Genomic DNA, 25,227 nt, shown 5'->3' on the forward strand with positions numbered 1-25,227 from the left:
TTGATTTCCTGATTACTCCGCGTTTGGACTCTACAGCCGATTGATAGTCCGTATTTCAAAAAGAGAACCGAGAGAGAAAGTTTCACACTGGAGATGCTGAGCCCACCGGGTAACAGTTGCATGTTGTTGCACTGGTAGAAACTTCAGGATGAGTGAAAGAGGTGAGAAACTTCGAAGTGAGTCAGACCGGAAAGATGGACCTGAGAAAACTTTAGATGGTATAAACCCCAGAATGGAGTGGGTTTTTCTCTTTTCTTTAGCATCTTTGGTGGTTGTGACTCTTGGTCGCTTTTTAAGAGGCATATCAGTCGTTGCCATTAAACAGCAGATACTATCAGACTATGAGATTATCTCCTAGTCTCTACAGCTGGTGCAAATCAAAAATGCTCCCCCAGCAGACAAAACTGGGCAAGTTTAGCCATGATTTTCAGCAGATGCCTGTTTTGGCATTTGAAGGAGACAGTAGTTGGTAAATGAAATGGTACAGTGCATTCATCATACATTACCGCCAACTCCACTGACATCAAAAGGGAAATTGTTGGCATCCCTCCTCATCTTAAGTATTATGAATTTAACTTTCAAGGGCCTTATTAGATATTTTAAGGAAGTGTTGAAGACTAGCGTAATGGCGATGACACAAGCTTGGCTCTAACAGGCCACAGAAACACTCTTTCATCTTTTGACAATGTCAGTGCAGATAAGATAAAGGAGGATGTTGGGAGGGAAAAAAAATCCTCCTCTACACCTCATCTTTCCTCTCCTCCCTTCTCATGACCAACCGTGGTTTTCCCTTCGGTGCTGTGATGGCTTAATTCCAGCAGCCCTCTCGGTGAGTGAGGGGTTAGAGGGCCGTGCAGAGCCAAGCTGAGCAGGGAGTAGAGCAGGCGTCAGCTGTAGTCTGGCGCTGGTCAGAGGTGAAGCCAGCTAATGGACAGTGCTCATCCATCATGAGGCTCTGCAGGCCTGTCAGGGGCCCGGGGAGAGGAGCTGCCACTCTGGCCCGGCTGCCGAGTGACATCGGCTGTCTTCGCGCGCGGCAAAAGCAGGTCCTGATCGGCTTGAAGGACAAGAGAACCTGACACCCGCAGAGAGCAGTCAAATCGTTGTTTGAGAAGGGAAGCGGACATCATACAGCGTGTTCCTTCAGGAATGAATAGGGCTGTGTAGATGTACCTGTTTTATTTAACACGGTGGCCCCTCATATGCTATGATTATCAAGATGTCACTTCACAGTTTTTACAGCGAATAACTAAAGAGTCATTCACCCAGTCTGTGCTAAAATATGTATCTCACTCATCTCTAGTAGCATATAATCATGCAGATGGTTTTATTTGCTCAGATTTTTGAAGAGATCTGTCCTGAGATCACTGCCTCCACTCCGAAACAGTACAGGGGAATGGACGTTTAAAATTTCAAGAGCAGCATTTCTTGTTGTGTCCTTGCTGCATTGTGATCTGGTTTGGGAACAGAACCCTGCAGGACTGATGGCCTCGCTGAGGGTAGCGCAGTCAGGAGGAGGCATCAGTGGAGGAGCTTCACCCACGCAATGGTCTCTTCTTGTTACTGCAGCCCTGAGAGGCTGACGGGTTTCTATCCATGAAGACTTCATCTCCATGTTCAGATTTATTTATTTTTATCTGTTGCACAATCTTGGATCATGGCAAGGTAGCATTTCACTATGCATTCTGTTTGTGTAACGATGCATGTGACAAGTAAAGATTGATTTGATTTTGTTAATCCAGAAGTCATTATTGTGTTATTGTGTTAAAGTAGATCCAGTAAAAACTTCATTCAGCCAGGTCTTTGGAGGATCCAAAATAACAGGGATCCTGATTCTGCAGACGTTTCTGTTGAACTTCTCTAATGTAATTTATCATTGTTGTAAACACCACTGCTGTATTTGGGTGGAGGCAGAAATCTCAGACAGACATCAAAAAACCAACACTAGCTGCATGGCTACATACCACGAGAGGTAAATGAAAGTTGTTTTTCTGTATTATTTTGATAAACAGAGCCTTTTAAGGCTACCGAAAGTATGCCGTCATAGGGACAGTCCTCCATCATCTTCCATGGTCTTCCTCCTCGCCTCCCAGTCAGCTCTATGTGAACAGACAGGCTGAGGGTCGACATAATCGTGGCTGTGCTTTTGTCCCACATCTGCCACCTCCCTACTTGTGACTCTAATGGCATCTGCTTACAGATATCCCCTCTCTCTTCTCACCAGACATACTTCAATGATAACATCCTCACGCTGATTCGGACGCTGGTCACAGGGGGAGCCACACCAGAGCTGGAGGCCCTGTTGGCTGAGGAGAACGCTCTCAGAGGAGGCTACAGCACACCGCAGACACTGGCCAACAGAGACAGGTGTCGCGTCGCCCAGCTAGCCCTCTACGACGGGCCATTTGCCGACTTGGGGGTAAGTGGATGTTTAAGCAGAGATGACACGTTTTGGCACTACCCAGCAGCACACATCTGGCCGCCTCCGCTCTTTGCAGTCCTTAATCCGATGTGAAGAACAGTGATCACGCAAAGCAGGCCTTAGTGGGTGGAGAGGGAAGAGGGCTTTAGAGAGAACAATGAACACCACTAAGGAAATTCCAAGTTTAATTGGTTCCAACCTTGTTTTTACAGTTTTTTGTCATTGTTATACAGAACTTCCAATCCTGAAGTAATTTAGTTTTTTCCTTGGATGAATTATGGCATCGTTTTAAACCATTGTTGATGGTTACAGTCTGCATTGCCAACAGTTGGCTCACAAGCAAAACACCCTGAGCAATGCAGAACGTTGAGCTTTAACTACAACTTTACAGAGAATGTATTTACTTTGGCTGATGCAGGTCGTCGGCCTGACCTGCCACTCACTGATGCTGTCTTTGTTCTGCGTCTGCAGGATGGCGGCTGCTACGGGGACTTATTCTGTAAGGCACTGAAGACGTACAACATGCTGTGTTTTGGCATCTACAGATTAAGAGACGCTCATCTCAGTGCACCGAGCCCGTGTACAAAACGGTACAATTTCTGCCTTCACTCTGTGTTGAAATGAACAGTCTGATGTAATAAAATGAGCGATTAAGGCTATAGATACTTAATTAGTCCCAAAGGGAAACTTGCAGTGTCACAGCAGCTACTGCACATAAATCACTAAACCAAATGGGTTCAGTGACAAACTATCACAATTAAAAGGCCAAATTACAGTATATACAATAACTAAAATAGATGAAATGTGAAATTTAAAAAAATGACAATAGAGACTAAAGATAGGACTAGAACATTAACTCTAATGTGTATATACTGTACTGTTAAATGACAGTTATATCATGTAATATACTGTAATGTAAAATGTGCACGAGTGAAGGTTAAGTAGATGTTGCTCTAAGATGTGCAGTAAGGTGCAGAATTGTTCTTGCATATTAAACAGAATTAATTATGTCTTGTTAAATAGACATATATGTCTTGGTCTAAACTATTAAAACTATTTTTTATTTCTAATGTAATACTGTGGCATTTGTTAATTAAATTAATTTTCATTAGAACAAATATGTATATGCAGTGTTAATTATATATTGTTGTTAATAATAGAATGAAATTTTAATAATCCCAAACTGTGTACAATTTTACACATCTTGTGTACTCAATACATGCCTTTCTTTCTTTCCTTCACCATTTGCTGCTTCCCCACACAGATCATGAAAGTTGAATCTCTTCAAACATTTGTTTTATGGGCAGGTATGTCATCACAAACCCACCGTATGAGTTTGAGCTCGTGCCCACAGACCTGATCTTCTGCCTCATGCAGTTCGACCACAACGCAGGCCAGTCTCGGACAAGCTTGTCCCACTCTTCCCACTCCTCCCATTCCTCCAGCAAAAAGAGCTCCTCCGTCCACTCCATCCCGCCCTCCAACCGGCAGAACCGCAGCAGTAAGACCCGGGAGGCCCGCGACAAACAGAAGTACGTGCACTCACATGTCCTGTGGAGTTTTAGCCTGCATGTTTAGTGTTTTATATCTGACCTGTATTTTATAGGTGTGTGTGTGTGTGTGTGTTTGTGTGCAGATTGTGATGAACACATGCACCGATAAACACTGCGTATTGTGCGTTTGTGGTTTGTTTGTGTGATTCGTGCTCTGCGTGTTTGTGTGTTTCCTTCATAACCATCTGCATGCGGTCTTCACTCTCACATCACAGCAATCATAACATGACATTGAATTTGTGGAAAGCTGGGCTCCTTTATTAAAGTCAAAGACTGTTGAGACTCTTTTCTTAACGAAGTCTGTGGCAGTGTAAACAGTAAAACCACTTGTTTGGATGGCATAGCCATTGTGGTTGGAAAGAAGCTTACAGCAAAGGCCTCGACCACAGCCAAGTAAAATGACATAATTCAACACACATTCAGTACGTTGTTCAGTCTACCTGTTGTATCTGTCCTAATATTTAGTCGTTTCGTGTCTAACTCTTAATATTTGTAACTGTGGTTTGTTGGATTTTTGTGCACATTTAGCTCTCATGATCAGTACGATCATGGATGTATTGTGTTGTGATTTACGGACTGTAGCTGATGTTGATTATAGAGCATATTTGACTAACATTACTGATACGCTGTTACACAGGGGACTGCGCATTGTTCCGACGGCACATTACTCTGAAACCCCAATGTTCTATTGGATGGAAAGCCCATTTGTCCAACAGCCCGTTTATTCGGAAACAAAACCCTGCTCAGAGAGCCAGTTGATCTGAAAATACCCTCTCTCCCTGGAGTTTTTTTTGCCCTAACCCTAACCCTAACCCTAACCTTAGCCCTAACCCTTGGAGGTAAAATAAGTAGTTATGTACCTGTGTTGGCGATATGAGTGTGTGTATTTTCAGAACAACAGACCTTTGGAGCAATGGGTGTTTATTTTTGGACTAATGGGTTGTTGGACAAATGGACCATTTTCAGACTATTGGGGTTTCAGAATAACAGGCTATTGGAACAATGGCATGGCACTGTTACTCATAAGATCATCCCTCATTAGTAGTGTTGATATTTTGTTATTCATGGTGCATCTGTACTGCTTTATCGCATGTCCATGTTGGTAGCCCTCTTTAGCAGGCTCTTATTTCCTGTTCTGTTTATTATAAGATTATTTCACATTTGTTCAATATTTTGACCGACCTGTTAAACACTCCTTATTCTCCCCCCCAAAAACTATACACATTGAATTTAATTCTCACCTGGGAGAATAAAGTAACTGAAGTTTGAAATCATGACATTTTCTAAAAGCATGCAGATTTGTTATGATTGTACTCAAGAGTTATTAAATGGTAGATGATAAGCCCTCAATACATCTTAAAATTAAGATGTATGATCTAGCCTAAATACTGTAGTAACATTATGTAAGCCTTAAATAGACTGGTAGTCATTTGTCAGTTGTGTATTGACTGTAAATACTACTCACTTACAGTAGATTACTTACCTCTCTTTCTGAAGTGCAACAAGGATGAATAGAATGGGCCAAGGTATGCAAGTTAACGATTCTGCATGACTTAGCAACCTTTACCTGGGGTTTTGATCATAACTATGTCCTCTGTGGATATTGTTATGACGAGGGGAGTTTGTTTTATTTATCATGTTCTTCAGATGTTACGTAAACCATGCCTCAGTTTAAGTTTTGCTTTCATCTGGAAAGCAAAATGTCTGCTGCTGCTCCTGCCTCCTCCCTGCCATGATCAGGACCATCTCCACATTGCATGAGGTTGAGACGACCCCCACCCCCCCTCCTTTCTTTGTGCCTTTACCTCACATATTCACTTGATGATATGAGTTTTCTTTTTCTCCAGACCAAACCTCTTCCACATTGTTTCTTTCCACCATTTATCATGCCTTTTTATGATTTATTTCACCTTGAGATGGTTTGCATTGTGTGAGAGGTCTGTGTGTTTGCGCATCTTCCCTCCTATTGAATGCTGTTAGACGACTGTAGCAGACTTTCAGATCTACTCTCATTGAGTACAGCAGGTAATTATTGTACCGGCATCAGCATAAAGCACGGAGCAACAACATGTCGCCCGACTGTACAAACCTATATCATAGCTCACATGTAGGTCAGGCTGATTCAAATCCCCCTGATGCAGCCAATTGCTTACTTCTTCACAGAACTTTCAGAAAGTGTGTCCAGCCCTGTGCCATCGGTCACACCAAGAAAGTGGGAGGTGTGACCAATTTAAAGTCTAAATTGAAGGGGGATATGAGTCTGTAAGTTTGCTCCATGTAACCCTGTGCACCTGATATGGTGGTTTGAGGCGACATCACTAAGTTCACCGTATCAGCAGCAGACTCTGGAGAGATGGCAGACATCTTGCTTCACCTCAGGCACAATTCTACACATCAAATGCCTGTGTTGTAACACACGGCCCCGCAGCCTTAAGCTTGCTGACACACACACAAGCCCGCACAAATGAATCTCCACACATGCAAGCTCGCATGTACATGAACACACACGCGCACACGCGCGCACACAAGCTTTGCTCCACATAGCAAAGTTAAAATTTGATATTACAACTTCACCCGAAAGGAAGTGACATCTTGACTGGCATTACAGATGCCTGTGAAGTGCTGGGAGAGAGTTTACAAACTTCTGACAGCTGGCATACACCCTTACCTTTCCTTACACCGTGCTCAGAAACAGTGCTCCCATAGCCTGGATTAACATGAAGAGATTCTCTCCAAGATGACACATCCAAACCTTTCAAATCTCTTCTCTCACATAATGACTGTCAGCATGAGAGTAAAGCTTACTATGAGACGTGACTGCTTAGGATATAATGTAATGTGTACATTTTAAGAGTCAGCTCATCCAAATTACAAACAAAAGAAATGATTTTCTACCTTAACATCAGTAGTACAGTACCTGCCTATCCAAATAATTAAGATTTCTTTTTTTTTCTCCAGGTTTTGAGGTATTTATCTCTGAGATTTCTTCCTCCACCCCAACATAGTGCAAGGATTGGAATTTTGTTTGTGGTGCTCATAGCATTGAAAAATGACAATAAAACAGCAACGTTTCTTTCTATAAACAGTTTCTCTTTTAAAATATAGTCAGATTTCACAGTTTTGAGAGTTGGAGTATGTGTGTGCTCCATGTTTACAAGCCCCAAACAGCTACTATACAGACATTAGCTGCAGTTTGCTCGCAAAATGTGCACAAGGGATCTCACCAGGAACTCAATCTCTAGATTATTTTGCGCCAGTCTTTCCTCTTTGTCTCCCTACTCACAGACAAACTCACAACTGTTTGTGCCCTCCACTCATGTCTTTGCATTGACTTTACATGCAATGCGCCTCTTCTAAAATTTCTCTCACTTTGCACCTTGAAGGGAATCTTGTTTGGCTAATCCAAAGAACCAGCTCAAGAGACCAGTTGCTGTGAGCACCACAAACTGAATTTTCTTTTCCTTTGTTGTATTAGAAATCTCACTCAAAACCAGGAAAGAACAAAACTATCTGCGTGACTAGATAGCAGGATTCAGACCCATGTTGACCCTGTAACACTTTGGAACTGAACAATACTCTTAGGATGATTTTTGTTTTATCTAAAATGGATGTTTGGTGTTTTAAAATGAAATCATTCCACAGTAACTTAGAATTCCGGCAAAATCTATCCATCTACTGTACTTACACAGATGTACTCAATTAAACAACGCCACCATGACATTCAGATTGGCTCAGTGCACCAAAACACAAGCTTAAACTGGACCTCACAGTCTGATGCTAATCACAAAGAATGCCATGCAAATCTATCACTTAAACTGAGGCAGTATGGTTGTAAGTAATCCCATGTTGCATACTTTTTTTAAACTAACTCCACCTTTTCTTCTCCCTCTCTCGCCTTGTCCTCTTCAGAAAAGAAATGGTTTACAGATGAACCAGAAAATGCCTACCCACGGAACATTCAGATCAAGCCCATGAGCACTCACATGGCCAACCAAGTCAACCAATACAAATCCACTAGTAGTCTGATTCCACCAATCAGAGAAGTTGAAGATGAATGCTGAACACAGGGTTTTCTCGCTGACTCACCAGACATCTGTACCCTCTTTCAAAGGAGATTGGAAGAGATCACCCATGGAGGAGTGATGATGATGATGATGATAATGATGATGACAGGGATGTTGAAGACTGACACACTTCTCTTCACTCATTCTTCTAATCAAGGGTTGGACAGGAACCCAAACTGGAAGGGACCTCCTATGTGTATACCTTTAATGTTACTTCCATGCTCTTGGACATCGTTTTATTTATTAATGTATCCATAGTGATGTACATAATGACAATCAAATAAGGATTGTACAGCCCCTTCCCCATAGCACTTTTTGGAATTATTTTAAGAGTTGACAAAAAAAGAGAGTACTTCCTGTAATTCTTTGCAATAGTTCACCTCTTCGTGTGACCAGACTCCATGGCTAAGGTGGCTGGTTATCGGAGGATGAGGGTTGCAGCGATAAACTGATCATATCATCTCCCAAAGATCCGCCCAGATGTCAAACCAGCTGGGCTCGTCGACTTCATATCTCCTGTCTGCTTCTGTTCTATTTGCACTAAAACTGAACAAGTTTCTTTTGACAGAACAACTGGAACCATCAGATTCCCCCTCAGTAAAATGGCACCAAGGAAGGGAGGAAGGAAGTGAGGAAGGAAAGAAGGGAGGGAGGGAGGGCTGCTTGGCTTTCGGACGCGTTCTTCGGTTGTTAGACATCATGTCATTGCTTAAGGTTTGCTACTTCACCGTTGACTCGTCATGTTGAGTGAGAGCATTCCAGTCCTGCAGAAGAAAACCATCCAGCAACGCAGTAGTCTAAAAACTCAGAGAATGGTGCAGTGTTGGTGTTAGCTGGCTGAAAGAGATCCCTGTACCTACATGTCTTCTGCTGATATGTCAGATCATAAAGCCTGCGACTCTGTTTTAAGCTCCTATCGCGTGATATGTGCCTGAGCCCCCTCAATAGCAGATACAGTGTGGTTGATCAACCTGAATACATGAGAGGGATGTTGAAAACAACCTACCCTGTCATTCATGCGTTCAGGAGCATTTATGTTATATTGTGTGTGTGCGTGCGCGCATGTGTGCGCGCATGTGTGTGTGTGTGTATCGCAGCCACTCGTCCTTCTGGTGTTGCGCTGATCAGTGCTGTCATCTCCTCCATTGGCTTGTATGTGTTGGTGCACCTTTGAAGGAACAGGCTCCAAAAATGAAAGTCATGGTAGAAAAAAACAGTACAAGAGTGTAGAGGGTTTGGATCTGCTTAACAAAACCATTACGTTGCATCAAAAACCAAACCAAAATCCCCAACTATGGCTGAGCTTAACCAAACAGCAGCTGCGTGCCCACCGTTGACGCTTTGCCGTGATATCTGCGGCCGAATTGGGATCACAAAGACGAGTAGTGCATTTTTCTGAATGTTTTGTCTGTTACAAGAAGTTCATGTCTGAGGAAAGAAATGCCACATATCGAATAAAAGTGGGCACAAATGGGTCCTCCTTTGATCAGAGCAACTGCCTGGCACAGGATTGGCACAGAGGCAGTTAAGAGCTTGGATGTTCTCTGTTGCCAAACCAGATGTCACACGCCTCAAAACTCTCAGGAGTTAAGCTGCAGTGTTTGGTCCTCTAAACGCGGGGAAATGCTCAGACATAGTTGGGTGGAAATGCAACAATGCCACAGACTGCTAATAAGGACACTGGAGAGGAACCTGTGTTCTTTATGCTAGCCTGCGTGCGACATGAGTGTGTTTTGCACGTTTAGGCATTGACAAGATCCAAATCCAGCCGTGGTAGTGATGGAAGACTGGGGTGGTTGGCTTGCACGCCTAATACATAAACTTCCTACAAATATGTAGTTGGGTTTATACATTTAACGCAATTATTTTGTATCCATAAACATAATCAATTTGTACTTATTTTTCTAGACAAGAACCAAATGAAAAGTACTAGAGGAGATAAAAATACTATCTTTAATTACAACTACATATCAAAGGATTTTGTGTTTGACTATATCACCGTTTATTTCACATCATTCTAAAACAAAAGATTATTTTTTTATCCCCCTCTTTAACGAACCGCATCACTCTGGAGCCACTAAAGCTTAGACTAGCTTGCATTGTGAAACCACCATCTTCAGCCTGGCAGCTCAGCTCTGTTGAGTGCTTGTAGAAATAAAATAAGGCTCATCTGGAGCCTCTTTTAGTTGCGCAGATGAGCCGTGTCTGCTGAATAATGTGTCTACTAAGCATGCCTGGCTGTGAACATGCAGATGAAAAGATAAGTGTAAAGGAATTACGTTTTCGGGGGTAAATGTTGTATTTAGATTGAGAGCAGATCAGAGTGGTGATAGTAATGAGAAGATCACAGAGTCGCTCCCTCTGTGCACAGGCCAGAGCTGAATGACCTTCATTAGATGTGTTTGACCTAAATTAGGTCCCTAGTGTGGAGGAAGAGTGTGTACACTACAGCACAGTGTGCTGGCGTTTTCCACAATGTGATAATAATGTGGCAGGGGACGCTGTCTGTTTATTGCAGTGATTCTATGAGCTGTAAAGGAAAAGTCATTCTAGAAAAAAAAAAAAAAAAAAGACTAAACAATTTCGGAAAATTGCAAAGAGCAGAATATTGTGCTAAATATGTTTGTGTAAATCCAACTCATGATATAGACCACATTTCTTTTTCAAACAAAATGATCTGAGCTTCAATGTCCGTCTATTGGGTGTGGTGCAACTATACTGAAGCCTCATACACATTGTCCTGAAGTGAACTTTTGAACTGTGATTACATCGTTGTCACACTTTGTAGCAAATAGATTTCTTTTCAGAAAATATGTGAGTAAAATGTATGTATAATTGGGTTGTTAATGGCATACTTGCTAGCCTGAACAATAAGGAACTATTAATATTTGACAGTGGCAATGACTCATTATACATAGAATCGACAAACTGATTGTTATGTTGGGGAAAAAAAAAAAAAAAGAAATGTGTTTCTTGAAAATGAAAGATCCCGGGTTCTTGGAGGAAAGTCAGGCGGAATTTGATCTGGTTTATCAGCCATCACAAAGATGGAAGGTAGCACCAATTCAGCCAAGGTTATCAAAAGAGAGAACATCCTTAATTTTCCTGTTTTTTTGCTTTGTGTTATTACAGGGTTTACATTCCATTTTGTCAGCTTGTCATCTGTCACAATCTGCCACAACTGCTTCTTATTTGTTTACAGAGTATTTTTTGAGGTACTTAAACATAGCATTGTTCAGAAATGAAACGGTACACGCTGCAAACTGGCGGTAACATAAACTCACAAAGTAATGCACCATTTGTTTTCATTACACTTGATTACTGTGCTTTTTCTACCTGAACCCTCATTGTGCAACTCATTCAGGCTGGGTTTATTTACAACTCTGGACTGAGATGTCTCTCCTTCCTACACCTTGTCATATGTCTCTATTAGATGTTTTAGGTCTTTGCATTGTATACCTCTAAAGTTTTTAGAGTGTTTTTGAAGTGCCATGAAGAGTTTAGTTGAGCAAGCATCCTTCAGTCATTCAGGGACACAGGCTCGCTTTGAGGGAGCCGAGTCCAAGTGTTTTTCCACTGTGAGAACGGTGTCTCGTACTGACATGGAGAACATCCAAGCCATCAATGCCTCCATGCCAGTATAGTGCCAGGCAGTGCACAAGGTCAAGAGGAGGGCCCATATTAAGTCCCACTATAGCGACAAGTGGCATTCAGGACAGCCTAAGGATCCCCGGTCTTCAGACCACACATATCGTCTCTGCTGTGTGCTCGGTTACAGGTTATCGGGTTGTGTCATGTGGTGTAGTTAGATATGGATGACTGAAAGATGCACCTAGAGGCCCACGCCTGTAACATCAGATGTGTTGTCGTCCACTAAACAAATCAAAGACTATGACGTGTCATACGTCACTGTTACAGTATGTTGCATTATTTTTGTTATTCTATTTTTTGCTGTAAAGGATGGATATAATAACTTATTTGCTGGGAATTGTATTAGATATAATAGAACATATAATACTTATGGGGATGGGTGGTGGGTCTCAAGTCTTAATTATACATTAAAATTGCATTCAGCAATTTTTATGTTTTTTTTTTTAAAGAAAAGTTGCAATTTATGTTGTTTTTTTGACTGCTTATCAGTTCAGGAAGAATTCAGGACATTGCTCTTGCGTATCACAGATAGGGTTCGTTGGCACATCGTCATTGCAGCATTGCAGTTTGACATAGCAGTCTAATTAGTTTGGATGTGTTCTAGATATGATGGATAAATGGATTATTTGATGGTGCTGAGTTGATCTACCTGACTCTGTCAAATATAATCTGCTGATAAATATACTGTCTTGTACAAAAAGTTTGTACATAGATTGTACATGGTTTCTTTTTGTATTTTCTCAAATTAAAATGGATGTATTTGTGTTCTAAACCATGAAATTCTCCCCTTTTTTTTATTCCAACTACAAATTTGTCCTCTCTTATTGTACTGCACTGTAATATCTGGTGGCGGAAGCCAGTGACTGAGCAGTATTTACTCAAATACTGTACTTAAGTACAAATTTGTGGCACTTATACATTATTTCAGTATTTCTATTTTATGCATTTCAGAGGGATTTCTGCTTTTTCGTCCACTAAATTTATTTTACAGCTTCAAGAATTTTGTACATTTTTCACACAAAACACATGATCATCTTGCTGTATATAATTTTTATAAATAAAACTACCTAGCGTTGTGTGAGGTGCTTAATTAATAGAATTAGAATAGTTAATTAGTAACAAATTGGGCTGCTACAACATTTCTGAAATATACTCAAATGTCATTAATAAGAATAATATCATATATAATTGATCAACATAATTATATAATAATTAATACTCGAGGCATGTGACCAGTAGAGTGCAGATCTCTGCCAGGCCCCTCCCCTCTCAAACAAAGAATCACACTCTATTGTCCCTCCTGGCTCCCTTACAGTCAAGCTGGGGAAGATAACAAAAACAGGGATTTATTCATCTCATATTGTGCCTACAGTAACTTTAGAGGATCATAACATATTGAGTATGAAATTAATCTGCAGCTGTTCGGGTTCAAGATGAGACCAAACATTGCTAAGGATGTCAGTTTTTGAGCCATGACAAAGGAAAAAAAAATTTAAGCCTTGTAAATATCATGTTAATAAGAAACAACTGCAGATATGGTTCAGAAAACATTCATAGGTGTTATCTATTAATTTAACTTTCAAAGAATAAAGTTATCTGCTTCATCAGAACCGTCAGATTTGATTGACAGTGGCCTGCAACAAAAGCAAACAACCACACGCCTGATTCTGATTGGTGCAGGGACGTACATGACATCGGCTTCTTCCAGCTGAGCCCGCCCCCTTCAAACCAGTGAACAGCCCAGGCCGCATCAATATCAGTAACAGAAAGTGAAAAAGAAATACTAATATTGTACAGTGTGTTCTGATACGTGAATGTATGTACAAGGGTAAAAGATGTGAGAGTGGAAACAATCTGGGAATTTAAAAAAAATGTACAATTGAGGTTTTGTTTTTTTTTTTACTACTGGGTACCTATTCTGTTTTGACTGAGCACAGCATGACCTGCTGTACAACAAAACTGGAAGTCTGGGGGATGATGGGAAAATGAGTTCTATAGCATTAAATTTGTGCTGATTTCCCATTTCAAAATGGCTTACACTACTGATCAACACTGGACTGATATAGACGCTAACAAAATGAGCATCGGTAAACTATATTGTGCTTCCTTTCTTAATAGATTTGGGATATTTACTACATAACTATGAGGTACATTTGTGTTTTACTTTGGAACAAGCAAAGGTCGAGGGAAAGGAGTATTGTCAGGACCATACTGTAGCTCTATAGCCTATATGTTAGTAGTAGGCCTCCTTACAATAGGGAACTTCAAAAGCCTGCAGTACAGTGCAGGTTTATGTGGACTGACACATGAACTGTGCTGGTACACCATTGCTCATAGAAAGAGATGTTTGCAGGGCCCGTAGATAAAGGGTCTGAGTACTGTACTTCTTCCACCACTTGGATTAACACTGACAACAGCTCACTATTTACCCAGTTCAACTGCAACACAGCTACATCAAAAATCACGATGAGTCTCAGCGCATTCGCACTGACACTTCACCACTTTACAATGTATTTACAACAGACAGGTACGGTAAAACTGCAATCGAGCCGGTGCCTGACCTTGACTGTCACCAGGGGAAGCCTGAACTAAATGTATATTGTATTTTACCAATCCCCACCCTGCTGAGGGGTCAGTGACCCCGCGGTCCCAGTCGCACCGCCAATCCGCTTATCCATTGAGCCCGGCATTAGTCTTGATTTACGTTTACTGACATGCTATTAGCTGCTCCATCACATTCACCTGTCAGACTGTCAATCAACGGGGATCCACAGTGATGGGTGGGAATAGCATTCGGATCACATTCTGTCCACACCGGCTCGCATATCTCCATGGAGACGGTGACAGTGGATGAGCAGAGGACATCATACCAGGTATCTTGCCGTGCTGTCATGTCAGCGCTGTGGATGTTTGTGCATCACATCGGGATGCGTAGCATCTTAATATGGATTGGGTTCACAGATACAGTTATTCCAGGGGAAAATGATATATTAAGGAAGTAATCCTCTTTCCGATGATGGAGCTTTAACATGTCTAAGCAAAGCCTGGACGGTGATAAGCATGTCATTAAACAGTGCCAAAGTTAAACGATTTTTAACCTTTATGTAACGCAGCAATTTTCCAACTGAAATAATCGGCTTCCCGTTGCAGTGCACTAAACACCGAGTCGCCTGTGTCAAGGGTACTGAGATATCTCCTGAGAATCCTTCAAACATCATGAGCTGCACCAATTTCTGAGGTGTTATGATGAGGCAGGATGACTTCTCAGACATCGACCCACTCCTCTCTCATAGCTAGAAATCAGTGGACGTCTCATAAGTCTCTGGGCCCTGTCTGCTCCTCCTCCTCCTCCTCCTCCATGCTCCTCAGCTGAAGTGTGCAATTTCACACTCCAACGTCAAACAGCCGGTCAGAAGGAGAATGTATGACCCACCCTGGCATTTGTCCTCATTTCTCTCTCAAATGTGCAAACACTATTACCCTTGGGTTATCTTAAGTGGTGTGGTGAAGATTCGCAGCCTCTCCTCTCTTCTCCTCGCCAGACACACCATCAAAACACGAGAGGCAGCGGGGCTGGAGCGGGGGTAAAAGACGGAGCGAGGCAGAGGGGGAACGCGATGGAAATGGAGCAGATGTTTGTGTGGCCACTGATTTGTGGCCTGATAAGGGTGCTACACAGGCAGCTGGAATTGATGGCTTGTTAGTGAGGACGGGCCCCTCTGTGAGTTGTTTTCAAAATGATTGATTTACAATAAAGTGGCTCCGGGTGTGTGCATGCAGGCAGAACTGATGCAGATCGATCCCACTGAAATTGATTGATCAGCCATTTAGCTTGGCAGTGTGTTTACCGAACAAACCCGGGCAGGACTCTCCTCCAGGCATCACTCCCCCCATAAAGCAAAGGAGAAATGCACCTCTGGGCCTGTCTCATTGCTTTGGCGGTGGCGGCAAAAACAAGCCATATCAGAATATGAACCATAAAAACATAATCATACAGTGAGAAACACTGGCATAAACGTTTACGATTGTGTACTTTATTCTGCTATCAACGTGTCCTTCTGCCACTTGGAGATACTATGCCTTTAAAAATAATGACTTATGTGCTCTATGCAAGGGGAGGAATACCGTTTGGCTTATCGCAGTGTCACATTGAGACTTTCAGGGGGAGTCATACAAATAACTAATAACAGTGGATTTTAGTAAACAAGCGGCTCGTTCTCAGTCATACTTAAAGCTGACACAACAACAACCTTTGCCTGTTTTAGTATTGCTGTGATGACTATCATACATAATGTAGAATAGACCTCAAGTGTTAAAGTGCCTCGTCTATGGGCAGTGTCTTTAGCAATTTTTCCAAACAGTGCATACAAGGGTCTCCATGTACATTTTATAAGGAGTTCTACTGATGGATATAGCAACTAGGACAATGTTTACCATGTGACCTCTGTGACTTTTCCTCACTTCCTCCTTGCCAAAACAAACCTCTCCAGCACTCTGCTATGCACTTAAATCACCTGTCCTCAGACGCCTCATCCTGTTATTTGGATAATTGCCAACAAGAGCAAGCTTTTCCATCCTCACGACAGCATGCAGTGGCACCATCATGTTCCTTATTAACAATTTTACACACTTGGTCGCAGCGAGAGGGTGTCAGAATGCCAATAATATTTACTGTCTGCTGTGCGGGCTATTCAGGGGAGGCTGAGTGTTGCTGATTGCCCTGACAGAAGCTGACAGCACCCAGAACCTGAGATCCCTGCAAATCGACTCAGCAGTGTCTTCTCGGGGCGGCAGGGTGTGCCTGTGGCCAGGTGATGGAGCACGACAGCGTTCACGTGTTAGTGGCTGAACACAGACAAAGCTAATCTTTCTCTTCATCTTTAAACGCGCGCTGCTTGTTAGAAGATTTCCCTTAAGATAAGCAATGATGTGAGATCATAGGAAAGGAAAGTCATATTAAAAAAAGGTGGAATTTAAAAATAGGCACGCTTAAAAGAAAGATCTTTAAAAGTATAGTACAGATTTTTTTTATTTTTGCTTTTCATTTTCCCATTGAGAATAAACTCGTTTTAGATGTCATTATGGGTCATTTACTAAATCAATGAGCTACAACGTTTAAATAATTTTCCAAAAGAGCTGTGAGGCAGGTAAATGAACCGACTGTCTTGGGGATTATTGAGCCTTCTCAGTCAATCCATCCAGTCTGTAATCATTTCCATAACATTGATGTGAAAGATGTTGACACCAATTATCGCGTTTCCCTTTGACCCCTGAAGATTTCAACCGGAGGTGTTAAACATTACACTCAAGCACAAACACACACGCACACGTCTAGTGACGCTGCACCTCAAACATATCAATATCAATGTAATGTGTGGCGGCTCATAAGAAACGGTGTGTTTGTGTGTGTGACTGGGACAGAGAAAGAAAAAGAGAGATCCAAAGACTGAGCCCCATCCCAATTCAGCTGTGATAATAGTTTCCATGACAATGAGGCATGCTCAGCGCATCAGTTGTGGCCCAGATAAACAGTGATCCTTTACGAAAACAAGAAGGTCATTACAGCAGCTTGTCAAATCAATGCCCAGTGTGTCCAAGTTGATTAAGACATCTCCCCTCAGCTCTGACACTCTGTCAATAGCAGCAGGCGCACAATGCAGTGGTGGGTGGGGGCGCTGGTGGTGGTAATGTCTGTGGGGGAGTATTCATGTGCGCGTCGGAGGCTCTCACGCACACACCTACGCAAACACACGCACAGCACTCAGATGATTGGAGTGAAATACCCATCAGTCAGGGAGCCGAGGTGGACTAATGATTCCCTGTGCTGCCTATTAGAACTACATGACAACTCAATCCTGCTCACGGAAAGAGAGATGGAGGAGAGCGGGTGATGGGATGGGAGGGTGGGGGAGGGAGAGCGGGGACGGGGTGAATGAAGAGACAGAGGAAGAGAGGAAGAAAAGAAAAAGTGACCTTGTAGCAGCATCATTTGAGGCTGAATTAAATTGGCAAGAGCAGCTAATCTTTACCTGGGGGCGATTAACAGAATTAAAGGAGAACAACAAAGGCACAGGGGTGTGCTCTTCTCTTTTTTCTGCCTGCCACTGCCATTTGAAATTTGTGTTAAATGTCCTCGTCTGTAAAAGTTGGTGAATCTTCTCTGATGGTTCGGATTTTCTACCTGATGCACAAACAATAGGCCCCTCAGTTTGTGGAAAGCTGTCATTACAACTGGGGGTTTATCATGGAATCAGATTATGTCCTCAGGCAGTTTGGGTTGCCATGTTGTAAATCATGATTATTTTCTTATTTGCTCAAAACTGGAAAATTTAGCTCGGCCGTATTCTCATATTCCTTCAAACATTCGCAGGCAAACTTTTTCTCTCATAGTGAAATAATGGGATGCTATTAGCAGGAAGTGAATTACTTCAAGTTTAGCCTCTGCACTCGGTCTCATAGCTTCTCTCTTCTCACAAGCTAATCAATATGTTTGGAAAGGCAAGACAAGGTTAGGCCTATCAGCCTGTCTGAGAGAGGAAAAAAAACATTGCTAATACCCAAATGCGAAGGTTCACGGCTGAAGTTTACCCACACATAGAGGAGAAGAAGCATAACAACCAATAAACCTTTAGCTCAGGGACATTCAGACTGACTCTAGTGAGTAGCTCAATATTTTGTGCTGTTGGCATTAAATCACCATATGCATATTTGAAATGGTGAATGATTTCTGTGGTTTGTTGTGTGAACAACTGTGCTTTGACTGAAGTAATGCCTAACTTCCAGCACTGAAATTATTCTCCACATACAGAGACAAATAAATTTTGTTCCCCCAGTGAAAAGGTTCACTGCTTTATTCCTCAGCCATGGTAGCAGCTAATGGCACTGCATTCTGTCTGTCTGCCACTTTGGTCGAGACTGAATGTGTCAGTGAAATTATTACCATGAAATTTTGTACAGACATTCATGGACTGCAGACGATGAATCCTAGTAACTCTACTGCTCTGGTTTATGACCGAATACCTGCGAAACCAAAGGCATTCCCATCAGACTCAGCTGTACTTTGTCTTAGTGCTAATCAGCACTGTTAGCATGCTAACAAGATGGTGACCATGGTAAACATTATACTTACTAAACATCAGCATTTTAACACTGCCAGCATATTATTTTAACATGTTGGCTTTAGCATTTAGCAAGTCCATACAGAGCTGCTGGCATGACTGTAGACTTGCAATAAGAGGACTGATTTTCATTTTTAATATTCTTAATAATGTATTAAACAAATGTAGAAATCTAGTTGTTTGAGCTTTTCCCTTGTTTTCACAAGCTTCATACAACCATATCGACTGGACTCTTTTGTTCGATTAATTAATTTTAATGTGTTGTTTGATTCTGTATTAACCTTCCTAGTTTGATAAAAAGTATTTGAGGTTGCTTTCCCCAAAGATGCCTCTCATCCATTGCCAAAGTTGCTACGCTTAAGGAGACAACCGAAAGTCTATAAGCTCCCTTTAAATGCTATCCACAGAGAGAGGGTGAACATCCCTACCACTGACCACCAGTATCACTTCAATAAAAGCAGGACTGGCTGCAGTAAATAGCTGCACACCTTCAGACTATTCATGATTCAAGGATTTCATTTGTGCTAAGCTATACCCGGGGGAAGTGGGCTGGATCTCCATGTCTTTAAGAATGGCCCCAGAGCAAATCTCCCTCACCTTTTCCTCACAATTAGTCACAGCCGTGCGTCAAAAATCGACTGCCTCTGTATGTCACTGTCATTGGCCAAGGCCAAGTCGCGCCGTTTGAGCAGCTGCCCTCCAGAGGACCCCAGAGAGGGTCGGAGCGCCGCAGGAAATACCACCAAGCCTGACACACAACACAACACACTCCTCCCTCAGGTCACACCACTGTGGGGCCCATAACGTTTGTATTCATATGAAATGTATAAACAGTGTTTACACTTCAAAGACGTTCATGGGAAATATTCTGGGGAGGGTAATTTCTGCATGCGGTGTCTCCCATGGTGACCCACAATGAGAGTCACATACAGTGCAGCAGCCTGTTCCACAAAGGACTGTGATATCATTGGTAGGTACAGTACACATCACTTGGCTCAACATACAGTGCACTGTTTGTGCTTGCGCCTCAATGGAGTCATACAGAATTGCCCATGTGAGAAAATCATCAGTCTCTCCTGAGGGTGTTTTCTGGTTCTTGCTTCTGTCCAGTGGTCAGATAAACACACATATACTGTACAGAATAGGCAGTTCCACCCTCAGGACCTGCTGGAGAAAAGAAGTAAATGCCAATATTTCCAGGAATTTTCTTTGAAATGTTTGTACAAGTCTAGCGTGTAAAATCAATGGCTGGTGATTTGTGTCATGTTAAATATTTGCTGTAGGGCCTTCGGGTGTGAACATTAAAATGCAAACATTATGTGTCCTCTGCCATACCATTCTGTATAAGTGCTATATGCTGTCTGCCAAATGAATATAGTTGCCGTTTTAATGATGTAGCTGAAGAAATATGTGAGAAAGTGTCTCTTTTAATATTCATCTAATTCATGCAGCCATTGGGAAGATCTGGTTTTTATGTTCTTCTATGTATTTTTTTTTTTTTTTTTTTTAAAGAAAAAGTGACTGTAAATCAGCAACAAAGAGTCAAAATTTCACACAAAAATTGCATCAAACAATGTTTCACTTCAAAACAAAAACATGTTGCATTGTTGTTGTACAATATTTAGCCCTGACACTGACAATAATTAATATTCATGAGACTGCGACTTTGCAGCCCCTCAGGATGGTTAAATTAATTATGCTAACAGGGTCATTTAACTGCTTTATTCAAAGCAAGCAATTCTCGTGCAATAAATGACACAATAATTACGCACACAATCTAACAAGATGACAGTGACAAGTGGAGGAGTGACACACTCATCTCCATAAAGTACAAAGAACACATTGACACACACGCACATGCACAACAAACAGAAAAAAAAAAACACTGATGTAAAATCCATACAGGCAAGACGAAAGAATAACAAAAAAACAGCAACGGTTTTACATCCACTGCAGCTTTTCTCTCCATGAGTAGTAAATATGATTTATTAGCATGCATTATTATTTAGCGTTATTCATCTTCTCTGTCAGTGCACACAGAGGGGTAATAGAAATGCCAGCAAGGTGGCTGATTTACTTAGTAAAATTTTCATATCAAGGCTTGCGAGGCATGATTGGAGTCTGTAAGAGTAACGGGAAATCATGCATTATGTAGGCGAATCTGACACGACCTTGAGACTTCTCAGCACAGACCATATATTACCATTAGAGCGACCTTCCCGTCCTGAAGATACATCTGATGTGTTTAAGGCTGTTTTACAATGCATTAGGAGGGCTTTACATGTGCTGAGCTCACTTTATTTGCTCATACATTTCACAGGAAGAGTTTAGTGTCAGGCTGATGGGGACCATTCACAGTGACTGAGTCACTTGTTGAGACAAATGAGCTCGTGGAAACAGGCCGCGGCGGTGGATAATAAGCATTTCAAAGCAAATTCCCACTCTTCCCTTTTTATTTCCCTCCAATACACAGCACATTTACTATTCACTGAACCCTTGCTGATTCCAGCTCATCATGCATTCTCACCTGCTGCAATTGATTGACCTGCACCTTGAAGACAGAGAATGGATATAATTTTTCCCACCAAGTGATGGGGCGTCAGGATCAATATTCTCACTGTTGGTTAAGCTTTTGCAACCTTTAGAACATCGGCTCCGATCGATCTCTCTCACATAATTGTCTTCATTTTCAAATCAAGTTTTTTTTTTTCCTCTATACATGCCAATGACATTTGGAATGCCTCCCGGTCTTGCTATATGACCCGTTGAAATACGTGAGGTAAAGGGCACAAAACACAGCTTCATTAGCATGTTACATTTATTGTCCATGTCTCCGTCTTTCTACCTTTCACCCCCGTGCTATAAACATGTGGAGAGAGTGAGGCCATGTTGTATTTCCATATAAAAAGCTCCATAATTATAGGGGGGGATGAAGACGGTTGTTTCTCTTATCAGAGGAAATGATAAGGGGGTACCAGGCCCGGTGAAAGAACAGAGTCCATTTTGATATAATTGGCAGTGGAATTATTTATGACATTAATTGCCACATTATCGACTGGCTGTCAGCTCCTGTGTCAGTCTGTCCATCTTTCTTAACAGAAAGAGCCAGCTCAGCCTGGTGCCCACTGACAAGCTAATTACTACAGCACAACCCTGGATGACAAATGTTACTCATCTAAGACCGGCCCGGATATAAGGGCCACTTGCCCCCCCCCCCCCTCCCCCCGCCTTCAGTTTCTCTGGATCAAGTGAGACAGCAGTGTGCTGCCAAATGTCTTCAGGTGCAGGAGGGAAGGAGTTTGTATGTCAAGACAGAGAGAGACAGGGAGAGAAAGGAGGAGAGAGATTTCTAGAGCCAGGGGGACAGTTAAATCTAAATCTCACCCCATCCTGTTTGCTGCTCTGCTATCAGTGGCCAGTTGTCACTCATAAAGACGAGTCCTTTTTTTCTTCCCTCTGCCCCCTTGTAAATTTGCATTAGCTCATGCCAATCAGTCATCGGGCTGCGGCCTGATATGTAGTGATGGGGTGATTGGTGCTTAGTTCTTTTGACAGTGAGTCACACACCAGTGTGCCTTTTGGGGAGGTGAATTGTGCTGTGCCACCACTGTGATATAGAGCTCAGAGATTAAACAGCATGAAAATACATTTTCACGTATTAAAAAGTTGCAAGATTTATCAATTTACAATTGATTTTTTTTGCAGATGCTAAGAATAATTCAGTGATCTTTAAACTGAATTTTACTTTTAAATGCTCCTAACATAACAGCTGCATTTTTAGTATTTATTGAAACATCAAGGGAATTAGTATGTGTTATGAAATCCAAGAAATGTAGGTTTCATATTTGGCCACATTTCAGTTCTAAGACCTAAAAATTAAAAGCAACTGCAAAAATTCACTACTGACACTGTGCACTGACATCCAGCTGGGACTCACACAAACATGGATGCAAACACAATACGTAGGAACGGCTTTTTTGAGTGCACACACACTGACGCACACACTCGCTGGCTAGTACAGGAGCCTGCAGGGCCACTACAGCAGAATGTCACTGATCTGCTGTGATGAAGTGGCGTGCCATTTGTTCAGCCAGGAAGTTCCCAAGGAGCAGCAGCAGTGACGAAGCTCAGGGTCAAGGAGGGCATCGCCTACAGGTAGATCTGTGGCTCACACCTTAATTAATCTACTGTCCGTGATGCCAGGCTTCCCATTCATCCCCTCACATGCGCAAAGGCGCACGTCAAGCATATGGCCACCCGCTCCAGCACTCCCCGCCCATCCCATAATGCAGTTTGCGTTGGTGTGGCAGCTCGGGATGCATCCCTGACGACGATAGGAAGTGACACACACCAAACTCGGTGTGTCCCCCAGCCAGCTCCGGTGGCTCGGGGCCTGTCAATTCCAGCTCCATCAGTGGCACTGGCTCAATGGCAGTGCCTGTGACACATGTCACAAAGTTTTAAATGTCTGCTCTTTTCAGCAGGATGGCTGGGCGCGCGCCGCAGCCAGGGGAAGGATGACATTTTGTGTCGTGCGGGGGGGAACTCGTTGTGGCTCCCCTCTTCCTGCCTCCTCCGGCTGTCAGCCCCAGTTTCCTCTGAGCATATCAAAACACAGACAAATAAACCTTGTCATTTTGAAACGCCGGCACTAGTGACCAGGCTCCTGAACGGCATGTCAGCTGGAATATGGTCACACAGTCCTGGAAGAAGTCCTGTGTATAAGCACATGCAAGCATGCACGCATACTCTCACGCACACACAATCTTGTAAATGTTTAAGTGAATACAAAGAAAGATATAAACAGATAGAGACATAGTGGACAAACATTGCATGAGGCTATCTCTGACCTTTTGTTCATCTGTCTGTGTATGATTGACACGCGGGATTGAAACTCAACATGGTTTCTTTCAAATCCCAAATACAGCAATACATGGTTCACTCAGCTACTTCATGTCTAAAGAAGTGCGTAATGTAATCAAGCCTCACCACTTGCCATGAGGTCCACCAGCCAGTCTTTTTAACTACTTTAACAGGTGTAGTGACGAGTAACAGGGCTATTAAAATGCTGATTGGCTATATTGATTGGCTCACATGAGAAAATATTAATGTGATGGAGATTTGATCATTAGGAAACAGAGTATTGTGGTGGCAGAAGGAACTAATGTGAAAGCACCAGAGTACCTTAAGCTTTGTATCAATCTGACAAGAGACACATGTTAGTTAAACCCTTTAATCATTTGAAGACATCCAGCTAATACAATTTTAGCTCTAGCCTGAGAACTTGAATAAGATGTTGAAAAATGGTCACACTTGTTGTGATAAGGCATTAAATATCATCATAAACAGTGCAAAACCATGACGATAATATAAAAGCATTAAAAAGTAACATGTAAAAAACAATCTGAACTAGTCATTGTGAAATCTTAGATTTTGTAATGCATCACAATGCAAATGTTGAGGGGAATGTTTCAGTATTAAGCAGAAGGTTACACAGAGAGAAAGGCAAACAGCACAAGATAATGTCACTATAATATTCCACAAAGATATACCTAGAATGCACAATAGCTCATAAGTGCTCTTCATTAAAGCTGACACTGGAATGTTTTTGACTTTAAAATCTGCATTTGATACATCTCGTCCATAAAATTACACATGCCAACATATTCACACAAGCAACAGAAACTCATTAAATCATTGCTCGGACTAAGAGACACAAGATAAAACTGATTCACTAAAATCCATCCGACAAAAAACAGACAAGCTTTCTTCCATAAACTGAACACACTGATCATGCCTCAAGTTTGGACTGAAAATCTGAGGAATGTTTAACCGGGCTGTATAAACCTTTGTCTGTCAAATTCTTTGCAACATCTTAATGTTTTAAACAGCAGTAAGATGTGTGTGAGAGTGTGTGTGTGTAAAAATGAATGAGAGAGATGAGTCCATGTCAGGCCCCAGGTGTGTGACCGTCACCCCTTTCACCCTTGATTAGTGGCGGCAGTGGATGGGTGATCCATCATGGCTGTCAAAGAATAGGATGCAATTGGCTGGGTCTGTTTGTCACTGACTGTGTGTGTGAGGGATAGAGAGAGGGAGAGGGGAGAGAGAGAGAGAGAGAGAGAGAGAGAGAGAGAGAGAGAGAGAGAGAGAGAGAGAGAGAGAGAGAGAGAGACGCGCCCTTGCGTGTGTGTTGTGTGTGTCTGGTGTTGTGCGGTCGCTGATGCTTACAGGCAGTCATGTCAGTGGGAGTGTCATCTCTGACTCTGACTCTAAGCTGGAAGCAGGGAGACAGAGGCAGACCAGCTCAGCAGAGGAGGCTGCATCTATGAGGCTCGAATATGAACTTTACTAACTTAAAAAAAAAAAATTCCCCTTCCATAACCATAACACCAAGTTTAAATTTTTTTTTTTTTTTT

At 42.2% G+C, this 25,227-nt stretch overlaps 1 protein-coding gene across 17 annotated transcripts in view; it reads left to right on the forward strand.

Moving 5' to 3' along the window:
• Positions 1 to 10,968, forward strand: part of kcnma1a (potassium large conductance calcium-activated channel, subfamily M, alpha member 1a) — a 133,920-nt gene extending 122,952 nt beyond the window's left edge. For 11 of the 17 annotated variants that reach the window (XM_070977252.1, XM_070977254.1, XM_070977255.1 and 8 more), the window contains 5 exons: positions 2,225 to 2,419; positions 2,894 to 3,012; positions 3,730 to 3,954; positions 5,473 to 5,501; positions 7,885 to 10,968. In XM_070977252.1, the coding sequence (XP_070833353.1) occupies positions 2,225 to 2,419; positions 2,894 to 3,012; positions 3,730 to 3,954; positions 5,473 to 5,501; positions 7,885 to 8,036 (720 nt within the window). In that variant the 3' untranslated portion in view covers positions 8,037 to 10,968. The remainder of the gene's footprint in view (positions 1 to 2,224; positions 2,420 to 2,893; positions 3,013 to 3,729; positions 3,955 to 5,472; positions 5,502 to 7,884) is intronic. The other 6 variants (XM_070977260.1, XM_070977266.1, XM_070977267.1 and 3 more) reach the window with 1 other exon arrangement.
• Positions 10,969 to 25,227: the final 14,259 nt, after the last annotated feature.

The sequence above is a fragment of the Chaetodon trifascialis genome, chromosome 13, assembly GCF_039877785.1.
Source record: "Chaetodon trifascialis isolate fChaTrf1 chromosome 13, fChaTrf1.hap1, whole genome shotgun sequence".
Classification (NCBI taxonomy): domain Eukaryota; kingdom Metazoa; phylum Chordata; class Actinopteri; order Chaetodontiformes; family Chaetodontidae; genus Chaetodon; species Chaetodon trifascialis.